This window comes from Chelonia mydas, chromosome 15, assembly GCF_015237465.2.
Source record: "Chelonia mydas isolate rCheMyd1 chromosome 15, rCheMyd1.pri.v2, whole genome shotgun sequence".
NCBI classification, from domain to species: domain Eukaryota; kingdom Metazoa; phylum Chordata; order Testudines; family Cheloniidae; genus Chelonia; species Chelonia mydas.
The window spans coordinates 30080136-30095807 of record NC_057856.1 but is presented as its reverse complement, the minus strand read 5'-3'; the positions used below and the strand labels follow the sequence as shown (position 1 = coordinate 30095807).

The 15672-nt window shown below is 51.8% G+C and overlaps 1 protein-coding gene across 5 annotated transcripts in view; it reads right to left on the bottom strand.

Annotated features, from left to right (window-relative positions):
* SGSM1 (small G protein signaling modulator 1) overlaps window positions 1-15672 on the bottom strand; it is an 82522-nt gene that overhangs the window by 27661 nt on the left and 39189 nt on the right. For 2 of the 5 annotated variants that reach the window (XM_043529521.1, XM_043529518.1), the window contains exons 4-13: window positions 13476-13638; window positions 11342-11494; window positions 10626-10693; window positions 9859-10004; window positions 9212-9343; window positions 7291-7415; window positions 5786-5848; window positions 3521-3588; window positions 1784-1947; window positions 490-619 (exon numbers count right to left, since the gene is read on the bottom strand). In XM_043529521.1, the coding sequence (XP_043385456.1) occupies window positions 490-619; window positions 1784-1947; window positions 3521-3588; window positions 5786-5848; window positions 7291-7415; window positions 9212-9343; window positions 9859-10004; window positions 10626-10693; window positions 11342-11494; window positions 13476-13638 (1212 nt within the window). The remainder of the gene's footprint in view (window positions 1-489; window positions 620-1783; window positions 1948-3520; window positions 3589-5785; window positions 5849-7290; window positions 7416-9211; window positions 9344-9858; window positions 10005-10625; window positions 10694-11341; window positions 11495-13475; window positions 13639-15672) is intronic. The other 3 variants (XM_043529519.1, XM_037878835.2, XM_043529520.1) reach the window with 3 other exon arrangements.

The following is a 15672-nucleotide window of genomic DNA, read 5'->3' as shown; positions in this document are numbered from 1 at the left end:
CCTCTTTGTGCTGCTGAAGTAGCACAAAAAGGGCTTAGGTCGGGCACAGGATCTGGCCCACTGGGGTTAGTGAAGTGTTTCCTGATTTGCCCCAACGCGAGAGGAGAAATAAACAGGATTCCCCATTACCACATTCGTGGCCACCTGCTTTTGCAGAGAGAGTGCTCAGAAAGGCCCAGGAACACAGCCAGAGCAGGCTCTTGGTCAGAGTCTGGGGAATATTTGGCGAAGACTCTTTGCAACATTCACAGAGCTCTCTTGTACGGAAGCCTGGGGCCCTTCTCCAGCTACGAGAGCAAAGGGTTCCTTGCTGCCCTCTCGACTGAGCAACAGGTAAATCCCAGTGCTGTTGAAAAGGGAATTCTCTCACACGCAAATCCTGTCCTGGAATGTTTTTCGGCAGGGACTTAGGCTGTGCGTTTCCAGCAGCACTGGCATCGGGCTATTCCCACTCCAGCGACATTGCATGTCATTGCTGAGTGCACCTACCAAACTCTGACTGCATGCTGGGGTATATTATCCGGAAAACGTAGTCCGTAGCTTCATCATCTTCCTTATCAGATGCCGACTCGGAAGAGCCCTGGGGACTTCGCTTTCTCAGCTTTGGAAACACCTTCCCCTACATAAATAAGAGCTCCTGTTTACAAAGCCAGGCCATGTGTTTACATTCAGGGCAACCTCAAATGCCATGTGGCCACTGAAAATGTTGTCTAATGCAAGAAAACACACGCCCTCCCGCTGAACTAGGAGTTCACACATCCTCAGCATTCACTTGGCTGGAAGATCCCCGTGCTTTTCATTACATTCCCAGAGAGAGAAAAGTTTACCCCCGGAATAGGAGCTATGAAAGGCTCTTGTACCAGAGTCTCCGAAACAGCAGAACCCCAGCCACCGTAACTTGCATACAGAGATGGGGTTCACAGAGCCTGCAGATGCCAGCATGCAGCGTGGCCAGACTCCTCGCTTGAGACAGGGCAGCTCATGCTAAGACCACTTGCTAGGTCTGTTGTGTGTGAAGGCAAGAGCAGCTGCGACCTGCTTTATGTTACGCAAGTTAGATGTGACCCTGCGGCTGCAGGAAAACTGCCCAGTGGCCTAAGACAATGGGCAGAGCCTGGTCACTCCCATCTTACATGAGTTTACTAAGTAAGGGGGACATGCATCCCTGTCCAGAAGGGCAGCTCAAGGTGACAAGTCCCACTTCAACCCTCCAGGCTGAAGTGGTGCCCAGGTCTGATGCTGCCCTTCTGGTTCAGGGGTGCATTTTACCCAGGGTACTGACAACTGCATGGATAGAAGTCTTTGCCTGAAATAAAGCGACCCCTGTTGTATTCAGCAAGCTCCAGTATGACTGTTCTTTCTTGGTATCTGTGGTTGCTGGACCGTGTGCATGTGAGAGAGCAGGTATTTGCCTGCACTCCAGGTAGCCCGGACTGTGGCCCAGGAATACGTGTCCATTAGCAGGGTACATTTATAAAGGGGACGCACCGAGATATAAGGTTTGATTTTTCGTAGGCTGCAGGTTCCCCTCTACTGCATGGCCTTCCTTTCTACAAGGGATGCAGATCACATCATCACCCACAACTCCTGTCCAGTGCTGGGCTCATGGTGTGCTTGACTCCAGAGGCATTCACACCCTGGGATTTTTCAACTGTAGCTGCCACTAAGTCCAGGCAGGTACCACTCTGCAGCACCAGCACCAGCCAGGAGCCCAGGTCGGCGAGGGGCGAGAGCAGCCACTGAGCCTCTGCATTCCAACCCACACTTCAGTCAAGGTTCCTACCTTCCCCCTCTGTGACCAAAGAGGTGGGTCCAGCTGTCCATGAGGAAGGAGACCATTTTCTAGGCAGGACAGAAACTGTAGCAGGTGCCCTCCTTTGGGGAACCTGAGTGGAGGCCTCTGAATCCCATCTTGACTCACCAAAACGACTGTCCCACCGCTGTCTACTATTAGCAACAGGAACGAAGGCAGAGAAGAGACACAATACAGAAGTTAAGGAAACAGATGCCAGAGGTAACCCTACCAATCTGAAACCCCAGGGCACAGCACGATGGAGCCATCCAGAGACGCCTCCAGGGGAGAAATAAATACAGAAAATGTACACGCAGCTCCAGGCCACGAGTTATCTGAACTTTCCTCCCACGGGTGGGAATCCATCCCAGGCAGAAGGCCTCGGCACCACTAGAACCCCACTTAAACCCACAGGCTCTGCACTAGGGGGAAATTCACCCCTACTGAACGCATGGAAAACTGCCTGCAACCACAAATGCCGTGGGGCTGGTGTGTGTATTACTGCACCTGGAGAGGTCAGTCGGGAGGGTTAATGACCCCAGTGACAAATCAGCTGAGCCGAGATTAACAAGAATTCAGACAAAATTCCAGCTGTGCAGGCCTGGGCTTTGCGATTATAAACTTGGCCGGAAATACCAGCAGTGAGTTTGTTTCTGTTCCCCTGCGTAGGTCTCCGTCCCTAATGAACGTAATGCAGCGATTAATGAAACCTTCGGTGGGAAAGGTGATCTCTAGCTTAGAAGCATTATCGCTGTTCGCACTAGGGCTTTTACTTTGCTGATTGTTGTGGCTGTTTCATGGCCGCCACGTGGAGTGCTGTATGAAACCGGCGAGACAAGTACAGACCAGCCAAGCATGCCTCTCAGCCATGGTAGACCAACGGAGTCCCCTGACTCAGTCAGCCCACGGTGCATTCGCTTGAGAAGAGGAAGAGAACCTTCTCAGACAATACACCTTTCTAGAGAAGGTCTGAAAGCACTTTACTGCTTAAATATAAACGGCACCACTCTCATGCAGCCACCTCTCTGGTGGACAGCGGCAGCCAAATGGTTTACTGCACCCTGCGTAACAGGGATGAGAGGGCAAATTTTGTCACTGGAGCAAAACATGTGTTTACATTTGTTATGACAGTGCTTGGCAGCCCCAACTGGGCTTGGGACCTCGTTGTGCTGTGCCCCGGGGAGACACAGTGTAAGGACAGGCCCTGCCCCCAAGCCTGCACTTTCTGAAGAGACAGAAAGACAAAAGGGAGTATTATTACTCACATTTTACTGATGAGAACTGGAGCCCAGAGAGACTGAATGACGCCTGGGGAGTCTATGGCAGAGCCAGCAACAGAACCCAGGTCTCCCGCCCGTTGCCTTAACCGCAAGGGCTCTTCCCTCTTTAGTTACCCTAGAACCAGGGGCTCCAATCCCGGACCCCGCCCTTCACCAAGTGCCAGAGTCTTCACGGTCCAAGCACAGCCGGCAGGCCCTGCTATTACGGTCCCCCCGGAAGAGCCACATAACAGCAATCGCACAGAGCTCAGTTCCTCTACCTTGGGAGCGTGAAGGGGCGAGTCAAGCAAGCTGGGATTTGAACCAGTGGTTCCACAGAAACTAGGTATTTCAAGACTTGTCCTGGGCGCTCTCTGCCATCGTCCCAGTCTCCAGGTACCCGCTGCAGCCCTCTGTGAGCATATGGCACAAGCTGCCCTGGAGATAAAGCAATGCCCGCCTCCCTTACCCTGCTGGTGACAGTGCAGGTAGACGATCTCCTCAAGGCGGATGGTCATGGCATAGTCCCAGTACACACTGGAAGGAAAGAGAAGAGATGCCCCGGTCACACAGCAGAGTCCTATGCCCCCCAGGCTTTCAACAGTCAGAGAAGCCCCTCCAGCCACGCAACTCGACAGCACCTTCAAAGCCAGCCACTGGCAAGAGTCCGGGCCCAATCCTCTGTGGGTGTAAATGACCCAGACCCAGTGGAAGCTGCATCTATTTACGTCAGCTGAGGATCTTGCCCAGTGGATCACCAGAACCCCCCTGACCCAGCGGGAGCTACGGAGGGACATGGGGGATGTAAGCAACAGCAAGGTCCCGGCAGCAAGGCGCCTGCCGTGGGAACAGCTTGGGGCAGTGGGAACGTCCCTGCAGAAATGCGTTGGGCCACTTCTCTCTGTGCTTCCGAAAGCAGTTCAACAAGACTGAGCTGTGTTAAACCCAGGTCTGCACGACTGGGGCCATCGCTGCCTCAGCATCCTTCCCTGTGCACGGTCGCACGCGTCGACCACGTGTGCGGGGAATGCACACTGCACTGTCGGGAGCCCCGGAGCAACTGCCCGGCACAGACCCTTTCTCTGGAAGCTAGCCACCCCATAGCGGGAAACTGGTAGTCGTGTGCTAGCCAGTGCATGTAGGTTATGCCCCACACACTGATAGGTACAATGGGCATGGAATTAGTGGGGGGCAAGGGAGGGGAGTAATCATGCTCAATTTTACTCAGCTTCTTCTTGCTCACTTATGCTAAGGCATATATCCCATGATGCACTGGGGCACAGAGAACTCAGCACTTTGCTTAGGCAAAAGCTGTCCTGAGCTAGATGGACGCGCACGAAGGTACAACGTGGAATAATGGAAGCTGCGTGAATCCTTTGCGTTCAGCTGTAGCTCTAAGCCCCCTAATGTTTAGAATTTAATATCCCAAATGAAAGATGGGAAAGTACACAGAGGCATCCAGGACAAAGCTGGCACAAGCTGGACAGTTAAACCTCAAGTGCTGTGACCAGTGTAAACAGCCACGCTCCAACAGACGGCTAGCTTAAGGGGGCGTTTGGGCAGCACCCCTTCTGCGTAAGGCAAACGGAGCACACCGTGAGAATTTGCCTCCTGGGAAAGAAGGGTGCGGTATTAACTCTCTTTCCTGTACTGTGCTGCTTTGTCTTCAGACAATAAATGTGGCTGAGCTTGGTTATTTGGCCTCTTGAATATTTTCAAGACCGACCCATGCGGTTGTCAAACGGTCGGCTACACCTGTTCATCAATAGGCCAAAGGGGCTGAGCATGGGGAGGAAGGGAAATGGTTTCTCAATTTACTCTCTGATCACAGCACGGAGGACACAGCGTGACACAGCCTGAACTCTGCTTTCTGCCAGCTGGGCGCTTTCAATTTGGCTCTTGAACAGAAGAAGCCAAAATCCAACTCCTGCCCGAGCCAGAGCAGAGCAGAGCATTCCTCCTCTGACCTGACCCAGGAGCTGCAAACCTCCGAAACCTCCTCTCCCCTCTGCTGGGGAAGCTTCACCTCCACACAGGGGGCTGCAGGAAGCCAGGGCACTGCTTACATCCCAATTAAGCCTAATAGGATCTGAGAGGTGCACAGAGCCAGGGCACTGCTTACATCCCAATTAAGCCTAAAAGGATCTGAGAGGTGTCGAGGCCCCTGCTGACTGTCTGGGCAGGGCAACTTTCACCAGGCTTTCTGCACAGCTGTGTTCTCCTTTTACTTCTGTAATGACACTTCTTGAAAGTGGCTGAACAATTTTTCATTTTAAATTTTCTTCACTATTGCTTTTAAGGCACAAAGAACGAATGTCAAGTCAAGCCCTGCAGGCCGCAGTCCTCAGCCTGATCTGAGGGGAGCAGGGTCGTGGGACAGCTGATTGACAGGGCAGAGCCTGGCACAGAGAGGAAATGGACATGGAAGAAAACGAAAAAAAAAAAAACCATAACTGATAGGTCTGTCAAAGAAACATTTCATTTTCTTCTCTCAAAGACAATGCCTCAGAGAAGGCAGTTTCATTTCCACGGAGAGCCTGGCAGGATGAAATCTCTATCCAGTTGTTTAAGTTAAAGTCCAGGTTTTCAGCAGCAATAGCTGTCATTTAGAAAAGCAGTGCTTAAAACAACAAAAGCAGGCATTACAGCAACCCAGTGAAAGGCCCGGAGAAAGACAAGGGGCGTGGGTGTATGTGTGCAACGGCAAAACAACCCCAGAAGGAGGCATACTTACTTTGTGCTTTGACCTCTCTCTCTCTCTGTCTTGCCTGGACACTGGGAAATTTTAGAAATTAGCCTGAGGACCAAGTCAAGAACTCAGCAAAGCAATACAGAGATGAAAAGAGGATTACAGCAGGGAGCCAGTCATCCCCACCAGCAGCACAGAGAGAGCCCCCCAAGAGCACAGGGGGTCAGAGGGGAGATGCAAGGAACAAAGGCAAAAAAGAGAGACAAGTATGGAGAATAGACAAAAATGAAAATGAGTTACATAGACAATGATGTTTATCTCAGTTTAGGTGGCACAATGCTCAGTTATTTCTGTCCCTGGGTTTCCTATACTGTTTATTGAGATGGTTCACTGCTATGTTTCAGGAGAACCAATCTACTGCTGAAAAGCACTTGGGAATTTTGTTAATGGATATTATTCAATCTGAACTGTTATGCTCATGTCAATAATGAGTTGCTGGAAGGAGCTTTTCTGAGCTGCCCATGGCCTGTAAAGGCCTGGCACAGTTTGTTAACATTAGTGTGTAAAAGGGAGTACTGCAGTCAAGAAAAACATCACCAATGCACATGGCAGATTCCAGTATCCACTTCATCAGGGAACGCTACCCTGAGGGGAGCTCGGACCCCATGAACGGAGATGTGCCAGAGACTTCCTGGAGCCCACTAGGGACTTTGCTATTGATTTCCTGTGCCGCTGCTCAGATACAACAGGGGTGGGCAGCAAGATAAGGTATAAGAGAGAGAGAGAGAAGAAAGAGCTACCTGCCTCAGAGCCATGTCATCCCCTTGGCCCCAACACACCTCAGCCACTCCTGTCACTTCACAAGCCCCTTGCCCAGCGTTGTTATTCTGGAAGCTGCTCACATCTTTCCTCCTTGCACGTGTACTTCCCTGTTTATCTGCTTTGTGACTCTCTAGATCAACCAGCAGCGTTAACAACCCTTCAAAACGCTGTGGAGAGCACACCAGGTCTCTCCCGGAAAAACCACGCGGAGGGCAAGAAAGCAAATCGTTCTACACCCTTCAGCATAAACAGCCTCTCCGATTCGATCGGCTGAACGCAGCCCTCAGAAGATGGATTCCTTAGCAACGTCTCCGCTCTGTTCCCACAGCCCCTTCCTGCTCTCTGCCCCCAAAGGCCTATTGCTCTCTCTCTCTCATTGTTCTCAGCTCCTGCATAGTTGCTCTGTTCTGCTCAGGTGAGCGTTTCCAGAATAGGCCGGTAAAAACTGGTACCCACACAGAACACTGAACTGGATTCCCCAGGAGGTTCAGACAAGGGCTTTTCCCTGTTTACATTGTACCTCTCAGAAGGCCAGAGTGAATTCAGGTATCAGCTAAACCTCTGGGACCTGATCCAAAGCCCATAGAGATCAGTGGAAGAATCCCCACTGACTGCAACAGTTGTTCCATCAGGCCTTTTAGAAGCACTTAACATGATGCTTTTGCCTTGAATCGTTCATTTCCCTCTTGTTCTCTGGCCGACAGGATCGTGCAAATAGAGCAAATCACCTTTTCTCATAATCCAGATCGCCCACAGAACCATTCATTAGCTGGTTGGGGGTCCATTTCAATGTCATGATGTCTGCAGTCTGATGAAGGGACAAGTACCCTGGTATCGCTTCCATGTCGTCTCTCTTTACAAAGAGAATAGAGAGAAATTACATTACGGGCCCACAAAACCAGCATGGACGACATCGCAGGGCCTGGCTCTTGGGATCAGTGAGGCTCCAGTCTGCTGAAAGTACGGCTTGACCAATACCGCAATGACCACCACGCACCCTGGCACAGCTCTGCCCAGAGCCCTGCGCACTTCCTGATCCAAGCACCAGGAAGGGGGATGTAAAACCATTCATGCAGTACTGATCTTCTCCCAGGAAACATCACCACAAACCTGGGCTGGTCGGAGGGCAGATCCTCAGCTGGGGGAAACTGTCACAGCTCCAGTGAAGCAGTTTTATCTCACTCCCCTTACAGCCAAAAACAGCCAGAAAGGCAGACCCCCGAGCTGGAGGGGACATTTGTGCTAAAGAAGTGAGCCCCACATCCTGCCCTGTTCCCTCCACAACACCTAGGGCTTGGCCGTCTAGACCCAAGCATGCTCCCTGAAATCCCTGCTCACACAGCCACCCCGGACCATGGCTTTGATCCTCCAAGGGGTTAGGATGGCGTGGAAGGGCAGGGCCGAAACGCCACAGGGCCAGCGCTTCAGAACCTAAGGCGGAAGAATTGGAACTGTGGCTCCCACCTCCAAGACCATCCCCGCAGAGCTTTATTACCTGTCTGGGTCACAGACTCACAAGCACCATGCCCCCTAGAAAGGGGCTCTCCTTCATTGCTATGCTCTGCTCTTGTGGAGCCACTGGAGGAGCATCGGTCTCGTTAACAGATGGACATGATGGCTTGGGTCTGTTTGCTGGGCTCAGGACAGGCGGACTGTGACCTCTCACATGGTGACTTCTCTCCCCCCCAGGCTCTCCCCATTAATGCTCAGTGACAGGCCATCAGAAGTTAGCAGCGAGCATTCCTCAAGCTAGCCTGGCAAGAGCCTGATCTCCAGTCATGCAGATCAACTCAGGATTTATCTTCTCCTTCCCTTGGGAGCTATTCTCAACACAGCCCTCCCCGGGCTGCGGGGCCCACTGCGAAAGCGGAGCTCCACCCCAGGCACGCAGGGTGAGGAAGGACAGCGGAGACACACGCAGCCGAGCTCTGCAAAGATGTAGGGTTTGTACCAGGAAAGAGCTCAACAGATCCTCTCACCCTGGGCTCGCCGCGCCTCTTCCAGCCCCACCCCCCAGCTTCCCTGTGGGCTGCCAGCTGCGCGGTGCGAACTCCGGGCTCCAGCTGCAGCACCCACCCGCGTCCCGCATGCGTAGCCAGTCTGCTGTGCAAGGACGCGCACCGGCCGCAGTGCCGGGAAAGGAATGGAGATGGCTCGCCTGGCCTACGCTCCTCTGGGCGAAGAAAAAGGGGACCAGTTTCTAGTCAAAGGGAAGAAGTTGTCCCCCCTCTTCTAGCAGGAGGATCCCCATCTCCTTCGCTTCGAGAAATGGAATTCAGCTATTTCACTTCCCGAATTATGCACTTGACAGTCACCCTTTCTCCCAGCCCGGGGCAGGGCTGGATAAAAAGAACAGAGCAGTGTTTTTAAGTACAGATTTGCAGTCACAGAAAGGTCTCGGATTCCTTTATCCACTAGCTGTAGAAGTACAGGGGTTATGCACCTTGTGGGACTCCTGCCTCCATGGGGCAACACACACACACACACACACACACACACCCCCACGCACACATTTCAGCAGGTCTGACATTCCATCTAGCAAAGATGGGGTGACACCCGCTAGCCAGGAGAGCAACTTGGCTTTAAAGCAGCCAGTTCCTGTCCCAAGTTTCACGAGCTTCAACCTTTCCTCGCACACAGGTTACTTACCGGCTGCACCATGACGTTGTTTTTGCCGTAGAGTAGTGTGGCTCTGGAATTCTGATGCAAAGACTCCACGTAGTCTCTGGCAGACAGTGACGGCCGGTCGTCCATGCTGCCACTCGAATGCCTTTTCTGAATCTAGAAGGGACCACACAGGACAGCTCTGTGAGCTGATTTCACCTCTGCCTGCCCCAGGAGAGCCCAGCACGCAGACAGGCTTCAGGCCCACCACAGCAAGAAGGGTCACTCTTTTCTTTTTCCTTTTTGCCCTCTAGGTCACCAGTTTGACACACGCCAAGGTCAGCCCTGAACCCATGGAAGGCCCAGGGCTGCAATTCATTTGCATTAAATGCAGCAGACTGCAGCTGCCTTCATTTTTAATTTGGAATTGCCACCCACAGAGATCCCAGAATGCAATGCTCCGTCTTGCTCCAAGCAGCCGGTAGCCTCCACAGGTTGAGTTTTGGATCCTGTTGGAAGGATCCTGTTGTTGCAATGATTAATTTACACTTCTCCAGCCTCTTTCATTTGCGGATCTCAGTGCACTTTGCAAGCAGACTAAAGAAGCTTCATTACCACCCAAGTCTCTCCCCGCTCACCACAACGGGAGCCAAGTGAGACGCAATCCACCCCAGCTGTCCTCCAACACTCACACAGAGGGCAGGGCGCTTAGTGGGAGAGTCCTGGCGACAGTGTGAGCTGTGAATGCGATGCCTCTGAACGAGTTCGTCAGCAGAGGGGTCAGTCCAGAAGTGATCCGCCGTCTTCATCTTGGTGTACTCCAGCGCACAAGGCCCCACTGCACAGGGGTGAGATTTAAAGACCAAGCAAAGGGCAGAATTATAGGGCAACATTTTCCCTGTTGGATCCTCACAGCAAACGCATCAACTCTAACATTTTGGGAACAGAGAAGGTGCAACCCAGGAACCCTAACGTGACTCCAATTCCTAGCCTGCTCCAGGGGCCATGCAGCGGTGCGCTGGCCGTTGCTCAGGCTGAGTTATAAGGTGACCCACCAGCTGTACATGATACTATCTCATATAACATGTGGAACCCCAAGAATAAATCAGCGGTTCTGAGCACGTGACGCCGTGCTTAGTTTACAGCATTCCTTCCAAGTCTCCATTTGAAAATGGCACTTGGGCACATGGAAGATACATTAATGGTCAGCGTTTCAAGAGCGAAGAGAACCAATGGCAGCAGCTATTCAGCCCACTCCGTCGGTGGCCACCCGGCAATTATTTCGAGTTTGGCAAGAGTTCCTTTTCAATGTACTCACACACTTCCATCTGCCCACCTCAGCGGCGGCAAGTCTGTTGCATTCATATGGAAAAATGGTATTGCAAGGATGCAAGGGGGGTTGGGAGGGGGTGTCTGTCTGCAACGTCAGCTCTGAGTGGAGGTTAAAAGATAAAGTTACCCAATAAGGAAGCAAGAATTGGTCCATCTACAGGATCCATCAGGAGAGCTTCTTTCTCATAGTATTTACTAGAAGCAAAGAAAAAACAACGTGTGCTAATGACAGACCGGGCTGTTTTAGCCGTAAATTGCCCTGTTTTTTCTGCTCCTCTGTGTGCTGCTTGCATCTTTCTGCGTCCGCTTTCGCTGATGAGAAAGGGCAGCAGGTCGTTGCAGGCAGTCTTCCCCCTCCAGAGTTAGGCAGGCTTCCTCCAGCCTCCATCTCCATCTGATACCATCCGTACCCGCCCCCTGCCTGGCCCAAACTAAAACATCAGGAGCCCCAATGCTCAGGAACACCGCCAACGGTCTCCAGCGTGGGCGATGCCCGGGCAGAGCCTGGCACCTGACATTCTCTCGCTGACAGCAGAAGGACTTCAAGACTAAGGGAATCCTGCGGGCCCCCTCTATTTCAGCAAGCTTGTGGGGGAGGGGTCACTGAGTCACAACCCTTGACTACCCCCATTAAGAACAGGGTGTGAATTTCAGATCCTGGGCCATGGCTGAGCTGAGAGAGAGAAACAAAATTGCATCTGGTCCTGTGGTGCCTTCTGATCATCGAGGAGCAGGAAAACTAAGCCAGCAATACCGCCAGCCCAGCCTAGGGGACGTTGGCTTTACGGCGGGCACTGCTGGGGAGCAGCTAAAAGGAAATAGCTGGCCCACGCCAGCACTCACCTGCTGTTTTCTACCAGGTAATGCACGATTTTATCCAGGACCTTTTCAAAGAGGGCTGTGCGGATCCAGAGGTGCTTGATGGCCTGGGGAGACAGGTTCGGCAGCTTCTGCACTTTGCGCGCGTTCTCCTGGACGCCTTGTACCTGGTTTCGTCTTCAGAGACACAAGGCAGAATACAGCATTGCAGACTTCCTTTCCAAACCAGAGCAGTAAGCTGAGCAGTGGGGCAATGAGCTCCCTGCTCCACAACCAGTGCAGGGCTGGTCCACTAGCCCTGCCCTGACCCGATGTGCAGATACAGTGTTGGCTGCCTGGTGGGGAAAGCCCACCTGTGCTAGGGACCATCATTTGGTGACAGATCCCTTCAGCTGGTCCTTGTGCTCTTCTCGCTCCTCCTTTCCAGGGAAGCCTGTGTCAGAGTTTTTAGAAGTGACCTTGTTAAATTAAATGACCAGTTATAAAGAAACAGAACTGAGAGACCATCCAAATGCACCCCAAGAACAGCTGCTGACTTAGGCCCTGATTCAACAAAGCACTGAATAGGCTTGGAAGGTTTCGATTTTTATCTGTACGTATCGGTAAATGTCAATTTCACTGTACACACTGTTAAGGAAAAGTTAGCACGTGACTCCATTTTGGTTTGGGGCCCACCATTGTCTAAAAACAAGCACATCATGCACCGGGAGGCGTGTTCCTTAGATACTGCATTCCTGTGAAAATCCTCCTCCTTGTCTCCAGCCTGCCTTGACTCCCAGTATCTGTTTTTTTTGTCAGTCCCTAACTCCCTATCTCCCCGCCTTTGATGTGAGGCCTCCCATCCTGATAATAAAAGTTACTGATGCATGGCTTTAGGACCATGCTGTGTAATTAACATACTGGTTTAGCACGAGGAATGCACCAAGCAGGGATAGGTGGTAAATAAGAAAAGGGTTTGTTTATTGGCTAAGGTTTCCGATGCACGAGGACAACATGCTTTGCTAAAAAGTATATAACCTTTGTATAATCTGTATTCGGGGTCCCCTCCTGGCTAGCAGGGGGGCACCACGCTCAAGCGTAATAAACTTAGTGTTTTTTGGGAACTCTGCAGTTGTGGACTTTGTTTATGTGCCTCAGCCTAGATTCGAACTGTGCGTGTCCTACCAGGTGTGATTCGCAGCAGTTGTGTGGGTGTCCTACCAGGTGTAATTCGTAACAACACAAACCAATGAAAAACTATTTCCATCAATCATCATCAAAATGTACAGAGATGTAAAGAAAGAAAAATGCTGTTTGAGAACTTATTAGAGTTTGATTTAAGAACATAAGTACAGCCATACAAAGTCACACCAATGGTCCATCTAGCCCAGAATCCTGTCTTCTGACTGTAGCTATTTACTTTGCATATTTTGACATGTTATGTTGACAATTAGTGTTTCAATGGTTATAAAGCTTTAACTTTATGAATCTTAATGTGTATGGTCATTAAATGATTACTGTCTATCACTCCCATAAATTCCCACAACCATGAAAATGTAAATCAATAAGAATAGAAAAATGCTTTAAAATAAACAGATATTGTCCACTGAAATAATAAAATAAATAAAAATCAAACTCTGCCAAGTCTACATGTAAGCAAGCCATTAAATCCCATGGAAGTCAAGCACCCACATGACACAGGTCTCCAAGTTCCATTTTCAAAGGCGACTCAGATACTTCAGGGCCTACGTCTCCTTGAGAGGCTCTGGGATTTGGGCCTAAGTGCTTTGAACACATATTTGTAAATTCTTCATGACCAGCTTCTGGGGAACGTTTCTGGATTTGGTCACCACTGAGACTCCAGAAAGCAGACGGCCTCTTTACAGCCCAGGTACCTCCAACCTGGTCCCCAGCTCCTCCACCAGAGCCAGGATTCTCAAACGCGGGTGCCTACCGTTAGGCATCTGACTCAGTGACCTGACTATCAGAGGTGCCACGTGGCTCCAACCCCCACTGACCTCAGCACCTCTGAAAACCGGGCTCTTGTAGAGATGCCAAAGCAGAAATTTTGGTGCCTAACTTTGGGCCCCGAGGTTTGAACATTGTGGCCCAAGTCTCCACCCAGCACGGGTGCAACCAGGCAGCCCACAAGGCACTGCGGCAAAGGCAAAAGCCTTACGTGTTCTCGATGAGCTGTTCCAGATCTTGGACCTTTCTAGAAAGATCTTCTGCCAGAGGGAAGCTCTTGCCCACCTTCATGAACAGGGCTGCAATCTTGTTACTGCGCAAGAACCCGGCTGCTCTCCGCTTCAGGCTGTGCAGGACGCAGGCTTCCACGGCCGCTGCAACAAAGCCAGAGGGTTACCCAGCCCATCGAAAGCCCCACAAAAGCCAGAGGGTTACCCAGCCCATCGAAAGCCCCACAAACAGCCTCCCCAGGAAACTAACTGGCCCGTAACTCAGTGCCTCGGATGTTTCCTGCAGCATCCGTGGTCTCGCCCTACAAGCGGAAACCTTCCCTGAAAATGAATCCGACTCTCACGTTGTGTCACCTGCCTAAACAAAGGAAAGATCCAAAGACATGCACCTCTGGCCCAGCGGCAGGGACAATCTGGCAGCTATGCCTGCAAACACACCCATTTAAAGAGAACATATGGGACGTGTGATGAAGTGAGAAAGTGCAGACTTCCTGCCTCAGTGCCAGGAGACGGATTAGACGATTTCTCGAGGTCCCTGCAGCCCTGCGTTTCTATGAGTGTAAGACTTAAGATAACACAGACACCATCCATAGGCAAGAAAGCAACAGGGAGAGGGAGCCACACTGAAATGGAAAGCTAACCGCTGGGATTTTGAATCCTGGGAGCATCTCAGAAACGTTCCTTCATGAAAATGTCTTTACCCTTTATTCCTGCAGCCCTTTGCTCTTGAATGCTAGAGCCATCTTTGCTCGCTGAGAAAACAAGTTATTGCTGGCATGCCTGGGGCCACATTCTGCTCTCTATGGTACTCATGGCAGCCTCGCTGATTTCAATGGAGTTCTCAAGTGAGAAGAGTTGGGCTTGTGGAATGGAAGCCGTGGCAAAGCCAGGACAGGCAGAAATGCCTATAATTTGAAATCAGGTACATTAAGATTCATGAGACTCAATCGTGTCGATTTGTTAAGACACACAGAAAATAAGGGCCTGCCCCCTGTATTGCCCCAGTGATGTGTCTGGCTACACCTCCCAACCTGAATGCATTCCAGAGTGCTCTGAGTGAATGCTTTGATTATAGGTAAGGCTGCATGTCTGTCACGGAGGTCATGGATTCTGTGACTTTCTGTGACCTCCGTGACTTCTGAAGTGGCTGGTGCGGCTGGCTCAGGGGCTGCCTGAGCCGGGCAACCCCTGGGCCAGCAGCAGCAGCAGCTTGTGTGCGGTGAGGGGGGTGCTATGAGCTGGGGGAGGGGGTTGGGGTGCGGGATGGTGCCTACCTCGGGGAGGGGAGGGCTCCACGGCTCCCACTGGCATGTCCCTGCAGCTCCTAGGCCAACGGGCCAGGGAGCTCCATGCACCTCTCCGCAGCTCCCATTGGCTGCAGTTCCCAGCCAATGGGCATTGCGGAGCCAGAGCTTGTGGTAAGAGCAACACATGGAGCCCCCCTGGCTGCCCCTCCCGCTAGGAGCCGCGGGGATATGCTGGTTGGAGCTCGCCAGCACCGCCAACCCTCCCCCCCACCCAGCACCAGAAGGGGTCCCGGATGGCGCGCTGTTGCCTGGCCCTCCCTCCCCCGCCAGCACCAGCGGGGCCCCCACGCCCTGAGCACCCGCTGCCCCCCGGCCCAAGTTTTAGTTAGGGTACAGTAAGAGTCACGGACCGTGAATTTTTGTTTACTGCCCAAGTCCTGTGCATGACTTTTACTAAAAATAACCATGACTAAAACATAGCCTAAATTATAGGCCAACAGGTGTGGAGAACTGGGAAATTTCTGAGATACTTTTATGAAAAATAGGGGTGACTTGGCTTCCCCTCTCACCTTGTATGGTTGCCCCTTGGGAGGGAGGGAGGTCACTTTTTCTTGAAACAAGACTAGCAATGCAGCAGCTCAGGGGAAGTCAACTGAAGCATCAACCAACTACTAGAAACTGAATCATGGGGGGCGGGAGGGGGGGAGAATAAGACAGCCCCCTGGACAGTAACAAGGCTGCAGAAGTACCAACCCTTGGGGGGCACTGGCTGGTTTTGACGGGGTTCCAGTGGGGAGCAGACACACAACTGGGAAGTGTAGGAAGTGGCCGCCTCACAGCCGGGAAATCTCTCTCACGGGATCCAGGAACTGACGTGACACTGACCAGAGGTGTGAAGGACTCTGGAACCTGCCAGTCTGTTCAGGAGGAA